The sequence below is a fragment of the Chelmon rostratus genome, chromosome 20, assembly GCF_017976325.1.
Source record: "Chelmon rostratus isolate fCheRos1 chromosome 20, fCheRos1.pri, whole genome shotgun sequence".
Classification (NCBI taxonomy): domain Eukaryota; kingdom Metazoa; phylum Chordata; class Actinopteri; order Chaetodontiformes; family Chaetodontidae; genus Chelmon; species Chelmon rostratus.
The window spans coordinates 10,575,423-10,589,815 of NC_055677.1; the positions used below are offsets into that span (position 1 = coordinate 10,575,423).

The following is a 14,393-nucleotide window of genomic DNA, read 5'->3' on the forward strand; positions in this document are numbered from 1 at the left end:
AACATAAGCAACAGGGTTAAAGTAGGGAACAGCAGTTGCAGGATGTGTCTATCCTCCAAGGTGTGTCAAAACTAGACCTGCAACGTGGTTTCATGTATCAGTTATTGCATTTTAGTGCTTAGCAGGTTGAATTTATTTTCACATTATACATAACTATCCGGTTTGAACCTAATTTAAGGAGAATGTATTTAAAAATGTAACATCATGTTTTCCTCTTGTGAGAATCTTTTAAGAAAATGGCTGCACAAGTTGTTTTTCTGTAAATGTACTCAGTGCAGCAGGTATAAAAATGAAAAAAGCAATTGATTATTAGTTATTTTTTGTGATAAATCTAAATTATTTATTAATCTAATGAATTTATTAATTCTAAAATAGGGAATAGTAGAAAAATGTAAAATAGCTCAAATTTCACACATTGAGTCAAAAAAGCTGTTTTTCCTTGTTGGAATTTGTTTTCAGTGGTGAGTTTTATCAGGATCTAGTCTGTGACTTGATAGAAAAACATTTTTCAGACGGTGGATGGTGGAACCAGACCGCTCATGTAGACTCACATCTCCCTTGCGGACGTAGTCGGGGTCTTTGTAGATGTCTCTGGCCAGGCCGAAGTCACAGATCTTGACCACTTTATTGTCAGAAAGCAAAATGTTCCTGGCTGCCAGGTCTCGATGAATACACTGTCGAAGAAGCACAGAAAATACACATGATGACATACACGAAACACACATGTGTACCTGCACCCGCACACACATCAAGCACCAGACCTTGCGAGAGGCCAGAAACTCCATCCCTCGTGCCACCTGGAAGCTGAAGGAGATGAGATCCTCCAGGAATAAAGGGGAGGTGGAGGCAGATTTGGGATCTAGAGGAAGAAAGAGAGGATGCACAGGGATGCAATCAAGCAGTTTGACTGTGCACAAACATGGAATATGTTCATTAGGCTCTCTTACCAAGGTGACTCTCTTTCTCTTCTTTCTCATCACACTCTGTTCTGACGTGCCTCTGGCTGTCAAACATGGTGCAGACACCACCTGGCACTCCATCCTTTCCTCTGTCCAGCTGAGACGGTGACAAATCAGTTCATTGTTATCAAATATTGTAGACAGTGAAGATGAGGACAGCTAAGGGATGGACTTTAACTGTTGAGAAGAGACTGATGTGTCTTCTGAGATTTGTTGAGAAATTCATAGACATGTTTTGCTCCTTGAAAATGACTTTGAGGCGACAGTTTTTAGTTATGTCTAAACTTGTGGCGAAATTAAGGAAGTAAATGTCCTGCTTGAGAGCAGATAACACCTTCAGACCTCAAACAGATAGCAGAAGTGACTTTTTCAGGGTGTAATTGTGTAATTGCATGTAGCATGAAGGTGTGCTTTTGTTTTTCTCTCAGTTGCAAGGAGAAGCTGAAGTGTGGGGCACACAAGCATGTGTGAAAAGCCACGTGTGAAATATCAGTGCGCCATCTTTAATTGCGTTCGCAACCTCACCATGTTGTGCACAAACACCTCCCTCTTGCTCTTTAGGAAGGTAGAGAGATTGCCGTAGCGACAGTACTCGACAATGACCATCAGTGGTCCTGCACAAACAGATAAAAGACATAGTGATAAGTGAGTGTGAGGGCAAACTTTAATACGCACGAGAATGAACTTGTGCATGTATTGATAGACATATTTTGGAACACCCACACACCTCCTGGCTTGGTGCAGGCTCCAAGCAGGTTCACTACATTCAGATGATGCCCAATGTGGTTGAGGATCTTCAGCTCAGTCATCAGAGCTTTGTGTTCGCTGGCTGTAGCTCCCTCTGGTGGACAAAAGGCAGAAAAGAAATAAAAATGGCATGAGTGATGTTGCACAGACTTGTATTGTATTTTCTCAGAGCACCAAGGCCGGATCTTGTACCTTTGAGCATCTTCACAGCCACAGTGCTACAGCTGGTGGCGCTGTCTATACCGAACGCAGACGCCTGCATCACCTTACCAAAGGCTCCACGGCCCAGAGGTTTCCCTGAGGGAGAGAGGGAGAGAGAGGAAGAATGTGGGTGAGACTGACAGGGGGAAAGGTGGGTGTGTTTTTGTGTCTAACTGAGCGACTTTATTAATTACTATTATCAAGCATCCCGGACGTGAGATGCTGATAAGAGAGGAGTTTAAACCCCATCAACAGTCCATCTAACCGAATCCCACCCTGATGATAGTGAGAGCTCATTAGTTCCAGTCAACACAGTTTACACACCCCCTGCTTGAGTTGATTAGCTCGCCACAGACAACACAGACACAAAGTCTGATTAATGGAATGAGAGTCACTCCCAATAATAATCTGATAAGACCTATGAGAAAGTCCTGGTATTTGTTATGTGATCTTAAATACGCTCCCTCTCTCCCATCATTAGCATGACAGTCCCAAAATCCTCCGCAGCTGAAGTCAGTCATTCTTTATTTTAATGAAAAAAAGAAGTGTACCTAATTTGAGCCGCTCCCGGGGGAACTCCCATTGGTTGGGGTCGTACTGTAGTCTCTCACACTGCTCCTCTATTGGCCCCTCTCCTGTGTCCAGAATGATTGACAGGTACTCTGGTTTGGTGTTTGAATTGTTGGGCTGTATTCACATCATAACAAAGAAGAGCACATCATATGCAAGTGAAATCAATGTTAAATAGTACTGTTCTAGTAGTGTAGTATACAGTGGAGTTTGTTCTGGCTCATTTCATCAAGAATTTAAAAAATGTGTTTGCTCACACCAGCCCCAGGTATTTTGTTGTGTAAGGTGTGAGCAGGGACTGATCTGAAATCATGCTGATAAAAAGCATTTTATTTACGTGTAACGGTTACTCTAATGAAAGAAAAATAATCAGCAAATATTCTGATAACTGATCAATTGTTTCATTCATTTTTCAAGCAAAAATGTTGCACATCTGTTGGTTCCAACATCTTTTTTTTAAATTTTGATTTTGGTTCCAGCATCTTAAATGAAAGGATTTGTTGTCTGTCTTTGTCATTTCTGAGAGTAAATATAGAATCTTTGGGTTTTGGGCTGTTGGTTGGACCAAAGAAGCAATTTGAACACATCATTTTGGGCTCTGGCACAATTGTAATAAGCATTTTTCTTTTTTTTTTTTAAACATTTTTAGACAAAACTATTAACTCATGAATTGTGAATTGATTAATCTGCAGACTAATCAATAATAAAAATAATTGTTAGTTGCAGCCCTAGTTATGTTTATTTACAATTCGAACCCCGAGGACGATCAATAATCAAACATGTGTGGAGTACAGTAGCTCATGTGAATTTTGAACCCTCTTGCATCACAAATAGGGAGGATGTGAACCAATAGATTCCTGCGTATGTCTCAATTCAAATGCACTGAAAAAAGACAAACGTGCATAGAATATGTACTGCAATTCTTTTTCATCATATCAGAAAAAGACATTTTCTTGTTTCCTCTCACCTGTTTCAGTTTGCGTATGAAGAGCGTGAGCAAAAGCCAGAAGAGAGTGGCCACCACGCAGGTACAGGTGAGAGTGGGAATTTCTAGAAACGAAGCCTCTGAGGCACCTGCACACACACACACACACACACACACAAACCAACAAATACACACATTAGTGCTTAATCGGCCTTAATTTAGCATTTGGTGACATTTACCTATCTAAGTCCTGGTCAGGACTTACAATACATTACCTTTATGAGGCTGCAAAAAATTAAATGTTCAAATATATTCATTTCAGTTATTTTCAAAATAATGATATACAATAATTTCAAAGAAATCAGAGATTCTTCAGGAGGGTTACATTTAATCATTTTACTCAAGTGCATCGTGTTTCAATTCTTCTCCACCCTTCCAAATGGGGGCACTGTGTTTACACCATCACATCATAATCCATAAACACTTCCATCCATCCTCCTCCTTAAATACCAGGTGGATTTATTCTTTCTTTCTTTTTTTTTAATGTGAAGAAGTAGAAATGCAGTCGGAGTTGAGGCGCAGGCCGGGCCCTTCCAGAGGAAATAAAAACGGGAGACAGCTTCCTTCCTGGCTGATCTGAACACAACACACAACCACTCCTCTGTCCAGACCCCGACTGGGAAGTGCGTTCTGCCAGTGAACGGTGCTCAAACTGGGGGGGTGTAGCAAAACCATGCGGGGCCTGCCTCCTCTGCCACAACCGGACGTATGAGTGAGTGTGTGTGGGAGTGTGAATGAGGAAAACTGAACAAAAGGCAAAGTGTGTCCCACATTGGGATTATCTTAAGACCTTCTTTCATCAGTGTTTACTCAGATAATTAATAAACAGACGTATCATCTCCCATTAATAGATGTGACACACCACGCTGCCATGTATAAATACTACATCCATTGAAACAATGTGTACTATATGTCTGTACATCCAGACGATACGTCTATTTACAGAACTGGGAACAATGGACATGCAGACATACCCATATATGGAAGAGTCCTGTCTTTGAGAAGAAGTCAACACAGCCAGTCAAAGGCACAGATGCTTAAAAAATACTACTGGTTGACAGATGCTCACCGTTGACCCATATATAGGCAGAGCTCTCTGCAGATCCCCTCTCATTGGTGGCCTGGCATGTGTACAGGCCTTGGTCCTCCCCTGTGATTCGATCGATGTGGAGGGTCCCATCTTCTGGTGATATCACAATACCTGAAGGTGGTGGTGTAAGCGCTAAGACACCAGAATACAGCCACAGTTTGCATTTATATGTTGTTTTTTATACCTGATCCCTGAGACAGAGCACGTTCATCCTTGTACCACGTGATGGTTGGAGGTGGGACACCTTCAGAGGGACAGCGAAGGATCACTGAGCTGCTAACGTTGACGATACAATCTGTCAAATTACTAAGCAGCACCGGAGGCTCCAAAACTGGAAAGAGAAACACACACAAGAATAGCATGAGTGTGTGTTTTGGCAAATTACAAGGGGTTTAATGTAACTAAATACATGAGCTCAGGTACTGTACTTAAGATAAGATAAGATAAAACTTTATTTATCCCATGCTGGGGAAATTAAGTTGTTACAAACAGCAAGAATAAAAGAGAGACATAAAAAAAGAGCAAAAAAGACAATAAAAAGGATACATAATAAAATCAAATATGAATATGTACATACATGTATATGTACATTATAAACAAGGAGGCAGATAATGTAATTTTTATTAAAAACATCTAATCAGCTTAAAAAGACAATACTTTTTATCTATAACTTCTCACAAAGTTAAAGTAGTTGAAATGATTTCTACTTTGATTTCTAAACAGGCATGCAAATATGAGCGTTGTTGCAACAAATCATTTAGGCTTCCAGCAGACAGGCTGAACAGGCCATCATCTCATGAATGCATTATGCTGCACTGGTTCATCATGCATTGGTATTTATCCTAGCTCTTATTTTTCAGACAGAACCAGGGGTTGAGGTGTCAGAAGATGAATTGCGTTAGCAGTCTCTCTTCTGTTTCTGGGCTGGCTGGTTAAATAAAATCTAGTTGTTGTTGTTGTTGTTTTTTTTGCTGTTTTCTGGACAAAATTATCTTTTGCTGTTTGCAGATGAAGCTGCTTTCCAACCCTCCAGATTCTCCTGAGAGTCACATTTATCAATAAATAATAATAACAGAGGGCGACTCATAAAATGCCAACTTACTGAATCTCACTCCTAACTAAGCTGAAGAGTTGGCAGCCCTGATTTTACACATAATGAATATATAATAGTCATAGTTAAAGTACTTTAAGCCTGCAATAACCGTTTTTTGTCCCTTGGAGTCAGTGGAAACAGGCTGCAAACATGACACTGATGTATTATCATCTATGAAGTTGCTAAGGCCAACTTGTTTGCAAGCTGTCGCCTGTTTACACATTCAGCAGAGCAGCATTAGCGTTTACTGCATTTGGAGTCATGTGTCTGAACATTGAGCAATCGTGAGCCCAACATTAACTCATCTTTTAGCTCCTGAAAAAACAGTTTGTATTTTTTTGTTTTGCATTGTTTGTCCACTGTGTTCTCTAGCTGGTTGCTAACACTGTCTGTTCAGTGCAGAGCAGGTGGTGCACAGTGGGGTTTTTAGAGCTTTTTTCTGAAAACATCTTCCTGGCACGGCCAAAAATAACTGATGATGATGAGAGCAGTTAGGGGAAACCGAAACAGTCGAGACGTGGGCCAGAAAACTGGATCAGTTAGCTAAAAGATGCTAAAATGCTCTGTATAGCAAAGGGACACCACAGAGTCAGGTGATAATTATCGGTGGGTTCGTCCCTTAATATTACTTTAAATACATATAGTTTGATCCATTACTAATAAACACATCTACATTATAGCCACTTTAATGATTTGCTGTTTGAATAGAGGACTTTATGGTATTTATTTGATTTTTTTCCCACCACTGCAAATTACCTGTGAAGACAATCTGTGTTTACATTTGTCTCAGTACAGTTGCAGTTATTTATAGACTAAAACAGGTTTGTGATGAAGTGAAACCAGCGCTATTTTTTGCCACTGTTTTCTGGACCGGTGCCACTCTTGGACAATAATTGTGCTGTGGCAGCGACACATTTTTCCAGAAGGGTGGCCTTGGCTTCAACCTGCGAGTCAGCTGACATTTGGGTTCTCTTGGGCCCCTTAGTCACCCTGAAATACCCCACAACACAAACCCATTTCTAAAAAGCAACAACAATGTAGTATTTCATCATGCGGACAGTTATTGGCCTACAAGTGCACACAATGACTGCAGTGCAGTTTTTGAGTTTCCTTCTCATTCACTATAATTACACTACAATACCGGCACACTATAATAAGACCAGATGAGTCCTTGCTCCCTGAATCACTCTAACCCCATATTTTATTTTTTAGCTCCATTCACCCTCTTTTTCTCTTTTTCTGGTCACCCTGTCTCTCTAGCAATTCCCTAATGGGGGTCCCGAGGGAGGAAGTTGACGTGTTGAGCCTTGATTGTATGGAGAACAGCAGTAAAAGACATGAAGAAAAGTCACTTAACCAAGGCGACTGATTGTTGTTTCCCCTATCTTCCTCCTGGACAACAATTGATGATTGTCCACGGGGGCCGGGGCCTGACAGTGTCTGATTGGCTGATTGTTCCTCCGGCCCTGTGTGGGGGCCTGTAAATGTGGCATTGTGGGAAGTGCCATTGTGTGCTCTTCCTCCAGACAAGAGCTCATTCCCACGTGAAAGAGGTGCTGAGCTGGAGCGCAAGAGCAAAGGCAGGGTGGGGCCCCAGGAAGTCGAGGGACCCAATTCCCAAGCAGCCAAACTCTGTGAGAGAGTGTGGGTGTTTGTTTGTTTGTATGCATGTGCAGCACACAGTATGTGCACAGAAAACATGGGGAGACTGAGAGTTTTAAGTAGAGAGAATGTGCAATCTGTATTTGAAAGGCTACAAATTCAAGGTCAGGACAACAACTTACTTGAGGCGCTGAGACAATAATAATATCTTTGATCTCTGGAATGTTTGAGGGACCTTGTTCAGCTCTGAGGCCCTTGGATAATTCAGCCAATGACGATGACTTCAATTCTTGCACACCATGATTGTATGGAAGCAAAGGAAAGACTAAAATAATTTGAAGCTCATAAGCTTCTTTCACCTGAATGTGTAAATTTGAGACTGCAAATTAAAATTATCAGGAATTCAAATCATAAATTAAATGATAAGGACCTTAAATTTCGACATTTAATATTCAGTAGTGGTTAAATATCACTTAGATATTAACTTACATATAAAATTCAAATGATTTTGGCCCATTTTAGCTTCTATATTATAGCTTAATCTATTGTTTCATTGTTATTCATTGTGTTATTTTTCTATTTCATTGCTTTTGTATTCATTCCCATCTTAATGCTCTTATTGTGATGCCTTTTGTAGTGCTATATAAGTACATGTTTGTCTGCTTTCACTTTTATGTTTTGACACATAATCTAAAAATAGGAGCAGGAAAAAAGCAAACAGTGTGGCAGACATGAAGCTAAAAACAGTCAGAAAAAATGTGATGTTTACTTGATCTATTAATATTCATTAAAACCACGTAAGAGAGTCAAATTATTGATTCATTTTAAAGTAAGTGTCAAAAATGCCCAATATTGCTTATGGGAATATGGATGTTTTGCAGGACAATGAGGAGGAGATCATACAGTCGCGACTACTCACTTGTGACCTCCACCTGTGTATCCAGGTGTGTCTCCTGTCTGGTGATGAGGGGGCGGGCGGAGCACCTGTAGGCTCCAGAGTCTCTGGCTGTGAGGTTGCTTATCAGCAGGACCAGAGAGTTGGAGAACTCCCCTGATGTCAGCTGCAGACTGCTCAGGGCAGAGCTGCGGGACGGGCCGTCACCTCTGTCATTGACTCGGTGCCATGACAGCTCTGTGTACAGGTACTTATTGGCTACACAGGTGAGATGGAGGTCTCCACCCTCCCTAGGTTCCTCCCTCTGGCTCACACTGAAGCCTCCTGGGACATCTGAGGGAAACAGAGAAGAGATGGACAGATGATTAATGGGGAAGAGGAGAGGGAGCATGAATGAAATAAAAACCTCCTGTTTGATGAATGAGCCATCTCAGTTTCTCCAACATGGGAATGTGGATCCTGTCAGGTGCCTGAAACCAGGAGAGCTGATTCGACCGATCCCCCATTTTTGTAACCTTTGACGACAATGCTGAATGGCTATTGTGGGTAAAAGCAGCGAGTGGAATACAGTGAAAAGGCTTTTTATTTACTTTAGCCATTTGAAACTTCCCGTGGAAACGGCTCGAGAGTTTCCTGATGGCAGATAGTGTTTATCTTTCCCGAACACCCCAAGGCCTCCCGAAATAAAGCGGACCTGCCAGTCCAAGGAAGTGCACTGCACAGGGAAGTGAAACGATAAGAGCCCCAGGTTCCTGTTTCGCTCTTGCTCACACACTCAGCCTTATGCACAGATACATACACACTCATGCACACACTCTAAAACAAATGGGTACAAAATAACCTTAACCTGTGCGCCTTGTAACAAATCTCCCCTCGCATCACAAACAAAGCCACAGCATGTACCCAGTGCAAATATGCTAGGTAAGTTCTACCTACATTAATGTGTGTGCTATGTTTTAGGTGGCACAGTATCCAAAATATCTATTTGACTTCTTATATCAGATACCACAAATAAATGTAATAATGTCCAAACAGCCTTTACTGAGCGTCAAATCTTTAGATGTGAAGACATTCTATTATATTCTTCAATATGAAACTTGACTTTGGATTGTGATATATTGTGATATATTGCAGCAGCTGATGTACGTCTGTCCAGTCTAGTTTGTGCTCTGAGAAGTGTTGCTCTGGAGCATCACGCTCTTTCTGTGCTGCAGTGTCTCTGACGTTGCGCCTTCTGTATCAATGATGGTGACATGACCTGAACACAGCAGCATCGACCTCACATACAGTCGACATTCATCAGCAACCTGAGAGCTCAATACTGCCCATCATCTCTCCTTACCCTCCTCTCCTGCTCCTCGCCTCCTTTTCAGCTCAGCACTTTTCTTTTTTATTTCACTCCTCGCAGCACCGCAAATACACACATTTAACCCTCTAGCTTATTTCGGCTGCAGGACATTTTATTTTGGCAGTGCTGCCTGCAACAAAGGAAACTGAGCAACAAATAAATGTCTGTGCATGAGAGTGTGAAAGCAAATCACAAGATGAACGATGAATGTCGTAATAATTGATGCCATGTTGAACAAACTAGTCAGTTTCCAGTTTCTATCTGACATAAAAAATGCTTTGGGGTGGTTCTAGTGTTTGTGTTGAGGGAAAATATGTTTGTATATGCAGGCTGAAAACATCCTATTAATGAGCTTCAGGCTGAAAATGCTAATTAATTGCATGACTTTTCATCAAGTAAAATTTATTTAACTAAGTTATACTGACCAAACAGAACAGAAGAATTCTGATTATTTGACTTTTCACTCATTATTCTTAATAAAATATCAGCGCAAAAAGATATTTGCCAAGCCAGTAATGACAAAGCAGTAAGTGGATCAGCTGACACGGGCCAAGTTTCATGTTAATCTGATGGGGTAAGAAAAGCAAGGACATGACAGAAAACAGAAACTAGTTATTTAAAGTAAGAAGTTTCTGGGCAGTGAAAGGGAGGATGGAAAGACTTGTGAGGGAACTTAAAATAGTTAAAAAAAAAAAAATTTTAAATGTCATTTCTTATTCAAGCTTTGATAAAAATTCCCAGATGTGGACAAGAACAAAAATGCCCATGAGTTGTGTATCCGAGGAGATGATTCATCTTTTTCGGCATCACCTGTGACGTAGAAGTGAACTTCTAGCTGGTCTGTTCCTGCAGAGTTGGAGGCAACACAGCGAAACACTCCAGACACCAAGGCCTCTGCCACAGTCAGGACCCCCACCGTCTGTGGAGAGCACAAACATCCGCATGAACAAACCAGGCACTTAAAACACCATGGAAAACAGGCACGCACGCACACACACACACACACATTCACACATGTAAGGTTCAGGCTCGTTACCTCTGCCACTGATGGCAGGAATCATATTTTCCATGAGCCCACTGAGCAGACAATAGTGGTCTCTGAGCCAGACCTCCTGCCCACTTCCAACCCAGTGGGCAGATCAACATGCAAGCCGTTGATAAGTATTAACATAAGTGTGTGTCTGTGAATGTGTGTGTGTGTACGTGTTGGAGGATTGAGCAAAGGAGGGAATATAGGCAGAATGTGAGATGATCCTGTGAGTGCAGAAATTTCCTTTAACATTGAGAGTGAAGTCTTGAAAGAGAGTTCACATTGGTACATTTTAGCTCAATTTTTGAATCTGTTAATAAATGCAATTTGAATATTTACCCATTACAAGCTGTAGTTGTACCTTTGAGCTCATCCATATTAGGGTGGTTTTTGTGTTTTTGACCTCATTTCCCACAGTATAGGGTAACACAGAGTGTATTTCAGTGCTTCACCTACCTTTTTCTTCCCCTGAAGCACTTCCTGTCTTTGCCTAACACTCAGGATGTGGTTGCTTGTGGACGTGGCGGGGACTCTTTCTGTCACAGGGTTCCATAGCGAGGAGGACGATGGACACACACACCTTGAGGGAGGAGGAGGAGGAGGACAAGGACTCAGCTGTGTTGACACAAGTTTGTGCTGCCTCCAGGTGTGTGTGTGTGGGTGTTTTTCTCAGCTGTGCTCGGCAGGAGGAAGATCAGAACATCGGGGACAATGTTTGATCATCGCTGCTTGATGTTATCTTCAGCCTAATTCACATAATCATCATCACCAAACCATTTTTATCAAGAGCATCACATCCTCTTACCCTGCCCTGCTGGCTGACAATAGTGGATCTTTGGAGTGCTATGTAATGCTGGATTGTTCATCTATGGAGGATGCAGAGGTGGTATTGTCATCCTGCGGATCAACTTCCTTCCATTCTTAACCACTCATCCCACATTTCCAGGACAACAGTTCCTGCCCCTCTCAATGACTCTCACAAGTCTAAATCCATAGATTACACACTAGTGGAGCTGTGGGAACTGGAGCTTATGCAAGCTGCTTTGTGGTTTATTTATGTTGGTCTCCTTATGATGAAAAATCATACAGGAGGTGAGGAGGGGCCTAAAACACACAATGCTTGATCAATTAGTTTCAGAGTTGAGGGAAACAGTGATTTAGCGGAGATGAAATGTGCGTTCTATATTTCATCGACTTCTCCATGTCTCGTAACAGTTCTACACAATGAGTGTTGAAAGATTCATTCATTATTTATCTATATCAAATATGATGATAAATGTAATGAAAATGTAGAAAGTACAATCTACAACAAGGAAAGAGTAAATGTGCCTGTAAATAAAAGTTAATTTTATTATATGGTAGCAAATAGGCAGCGAAAAAGCATTAATATTAGAATATATTGTATCAAGTGAAAATCTTCATTGATTCATATGCACATATCTATTATTTAATACTATCAATTACTCAATTACTTTTTTCAGGGTTAAATTTGTATTTTTAATTGGTCATTTGGTGAATAAAAGGAAAATTAAGTCTTAATGGATTAAACTAACTTGGTTTCTTGTTGAGAGTTAGGTGAGACTATATGGTAGCGTGTCCGTACTGACTAGCAAACAAGTTAAATATGCAGCCCATCAGACAGATAGCTAGCTTAGCCTAGCAGCTCTCAGGCAGGTAACAAGAAGACACCAGGAAGTTACTGCTTCTAGCCAGCACATAGCTACATTATCTAAACCTCCTGTAAAACTACAACTTGTCATTTCTGCATTACTCACTTAAATCAAACAATGACGATACAACATGTTAGTTAATCTAGAGGTACCGATAGGAACATTTTGATGCCATTGGATGGAGCCAGGGTTGCTGGTTCTCCATGATTCTCGTCTTTCTGATAACAGTCTGCAATCTGTAGCGTCATATTTAATGGACCCAAAAAAACTTGGTTTGTGATGATGATGATTTACTTTATTTGTACTTTCTAGACTACATATTGTGTTATTTTGTTCTTTGACCTGTACACATTTAACTGTATTATAGGGATTGGAGTGCTATGTAATGCTTGTTTTCTAGCAGTAAAACTGTAGACAGATCTCATTATCAAAAGAATTTGGTTTCATTATTTAGACATCAGTCACCACCATTTCCACTCTGCTCTTTGATCCTGTTTATGGATGCGTCACTGCCCCTCTCTACTCCCTGTCTCTGTCTGCATCCTCGTCGTTATCCTTTTCTGTCTGTCCTGAGCCCCTCCTTGAGATTGGTTCCTCTCTGCTCCCTGATTGCTCTTCCTCTTGGCATCTTGTCTGCACAAATGACCCACCCTGTGCATGACACCACAGGCCTGACACACACACACACATCACACAGGCACAGATTACACCAGCTGACACTCCCACGCTTCCCAGGAAAAGCTTTTTTTACTCAAAGCTGCACTCACTCACACACACGAATATGATTAGTTCGATGGGTGTGTGGACATAAGCGTGGTTAGAAACAGAAAAAGGAAATGCATGCATACACATTCATACCGCATTCACACTGTGTGTGCCTGCCAACAGGGTGAGCAGCAGCTGTCTGGAAATATGAATGAACTGTTCAGTTGTGTATCAGTGGGGGGTCATCTCCTGCCTTTAGTTCCTGTCCATTTTTACTGCCTAAAATAGACCTTTACTGCTGTCTCCGTCCGTTCCTGTCTCAACCTCGAAATAACCACGATGCCGTGTAAACCAATACACAAATATAAGCAAAGTTTAATGCAAAAACACAAACGACTGATATAACACTTCAATACATCTTAACAGAGTCATACAAAGTTGGCAAATATTGTCATTCATCATATGTAAGTTAGTTGTATAAAATTATTAAATATTAGATTCATATATTACTCATAGAACATCTGTATACAAGGAATGAATCACATTGGGAAACACCCGTAGAATGGGACACACACACACACACACACACATACATACACACACATTCCTGCCCAAGTATGCACATTCTCACACTTGCTTTACACACACACACACACACACACACACACACACACACACACACACACACACACACACACACACACACAAAGAAATGGACTTTCTGGCCCAACCTGGTCCACTGTCCCTACTAAAAACGCTTATGGCACTCATTCTCTTGAAATGGCTTGCAGTATCACACATACGTTTGGATTTTATTTAACTTTCAATACAAAGACAAGAGGGCTGTTATACTGACATCATTTGACAAACAAGACATTTTGACACGGGACGACAGTGGACGACACAGGATGACATAATATGACAGAGGGCAGTCATAGTCTCTGGTCTGTGGAGACTTCCTACATGGTAGGCGTCTGTTGACCATCAGTCTTTCAATAGAGAACTGTAGGCATCCCATAGTGAACAACACAAAGCTTGTCCTCTCTCCTGTTTCGCCCGTCCAAGGTGAGCACATTTGACCTTCTACCAGTGGCTAAAAAATCGGAACAGAAACTCACAGCTTTTGTGGATGTCAGAATCAGATTAGGGCTTGGGACAGGCACGGTTCATGCACCCATTATAGTACCACTCTAGGACACAAAAAACAAGCAAAGCAGCTCCAGAAATGTGGCTGGTGGATGGATGGAATTGCACTTCTTCTGGCTCAAAATGTCTGTGAAATGTAAAAAAGCATACAACTACAGGATGGCTGGGTGCAAGGGGAGGACTTAAGTTGGGGAAATGAAGGAAATAAATAAATAATCAGTAAAGCAGGTGTCCTTATATCCTTAGTGATGTGGCTTATCTTCCTCCTTGTTTCCTGTGTCTCCTGGCCTTCACTGCTCAGCAGTGTTGCAAGTCACTTTCCACATCAGTTTAGCAAGCGCAGGATCATCAC

The 14,393-nt window shown here is 41.3% G+C and overlaps 1 protein-coding gene across 1 annotated transcript in view; it reads right to left on the minus strand.

Annotated features, from left to right (window-relative positions):
* flt1 (fms related receptor tyrosine kinase 1) overlaps positions 1-14,393 on the minus strand; it is a 37,010-nt gene that overhangs the window by 5,733 nt on the left and 16,884 nt on the right. Inside the window, exons 11-23 of the mRNA XM_041961939.1 lie at positions 10,977-11,100; positions 10,301-10,409; positions 8,167-8,475; positions 4,737-4,883; positions 4,532-4,663; positions 3,445-3,551; positions 2,459-2,594; positions 1,899-2,003; positions 1,687-1,800; positions 1,485-1,573; positions 948-1,056; positions 762-859; positions 552-674 (exon numbers count right to left, since the gene is read on the minus strand). Coding sequence (XP_041817873.1) covers positions 552-674; positions 762-859; positions 948-1,056; positions 1,485-1,573; positions 1,687-1,800; positions 1,899-2,003; positions 2,459-2,594; positions 3,445-3,551; positions 4,532-4,663; positions 4,737-4,883; positions 8,167-8,475; positions 10,301-10,409; positions 10,977-11,100 — 1,702 coding nt within the window. The remainder of the gene's footprint in view (positions 1-551; positions 675-761; positions 860-947; positions 1,057-1,484; positions 1,574-1,686; positions 1,801-1,898; positions 2,004-2,458; positions 2,595-3,444; positions 3,552-4,531; positions 4,664-4,736; positions 4,884-8,166; positions 8,476-10,300; positions 10,410-10,976; positions 11,101-14,393) is intronic.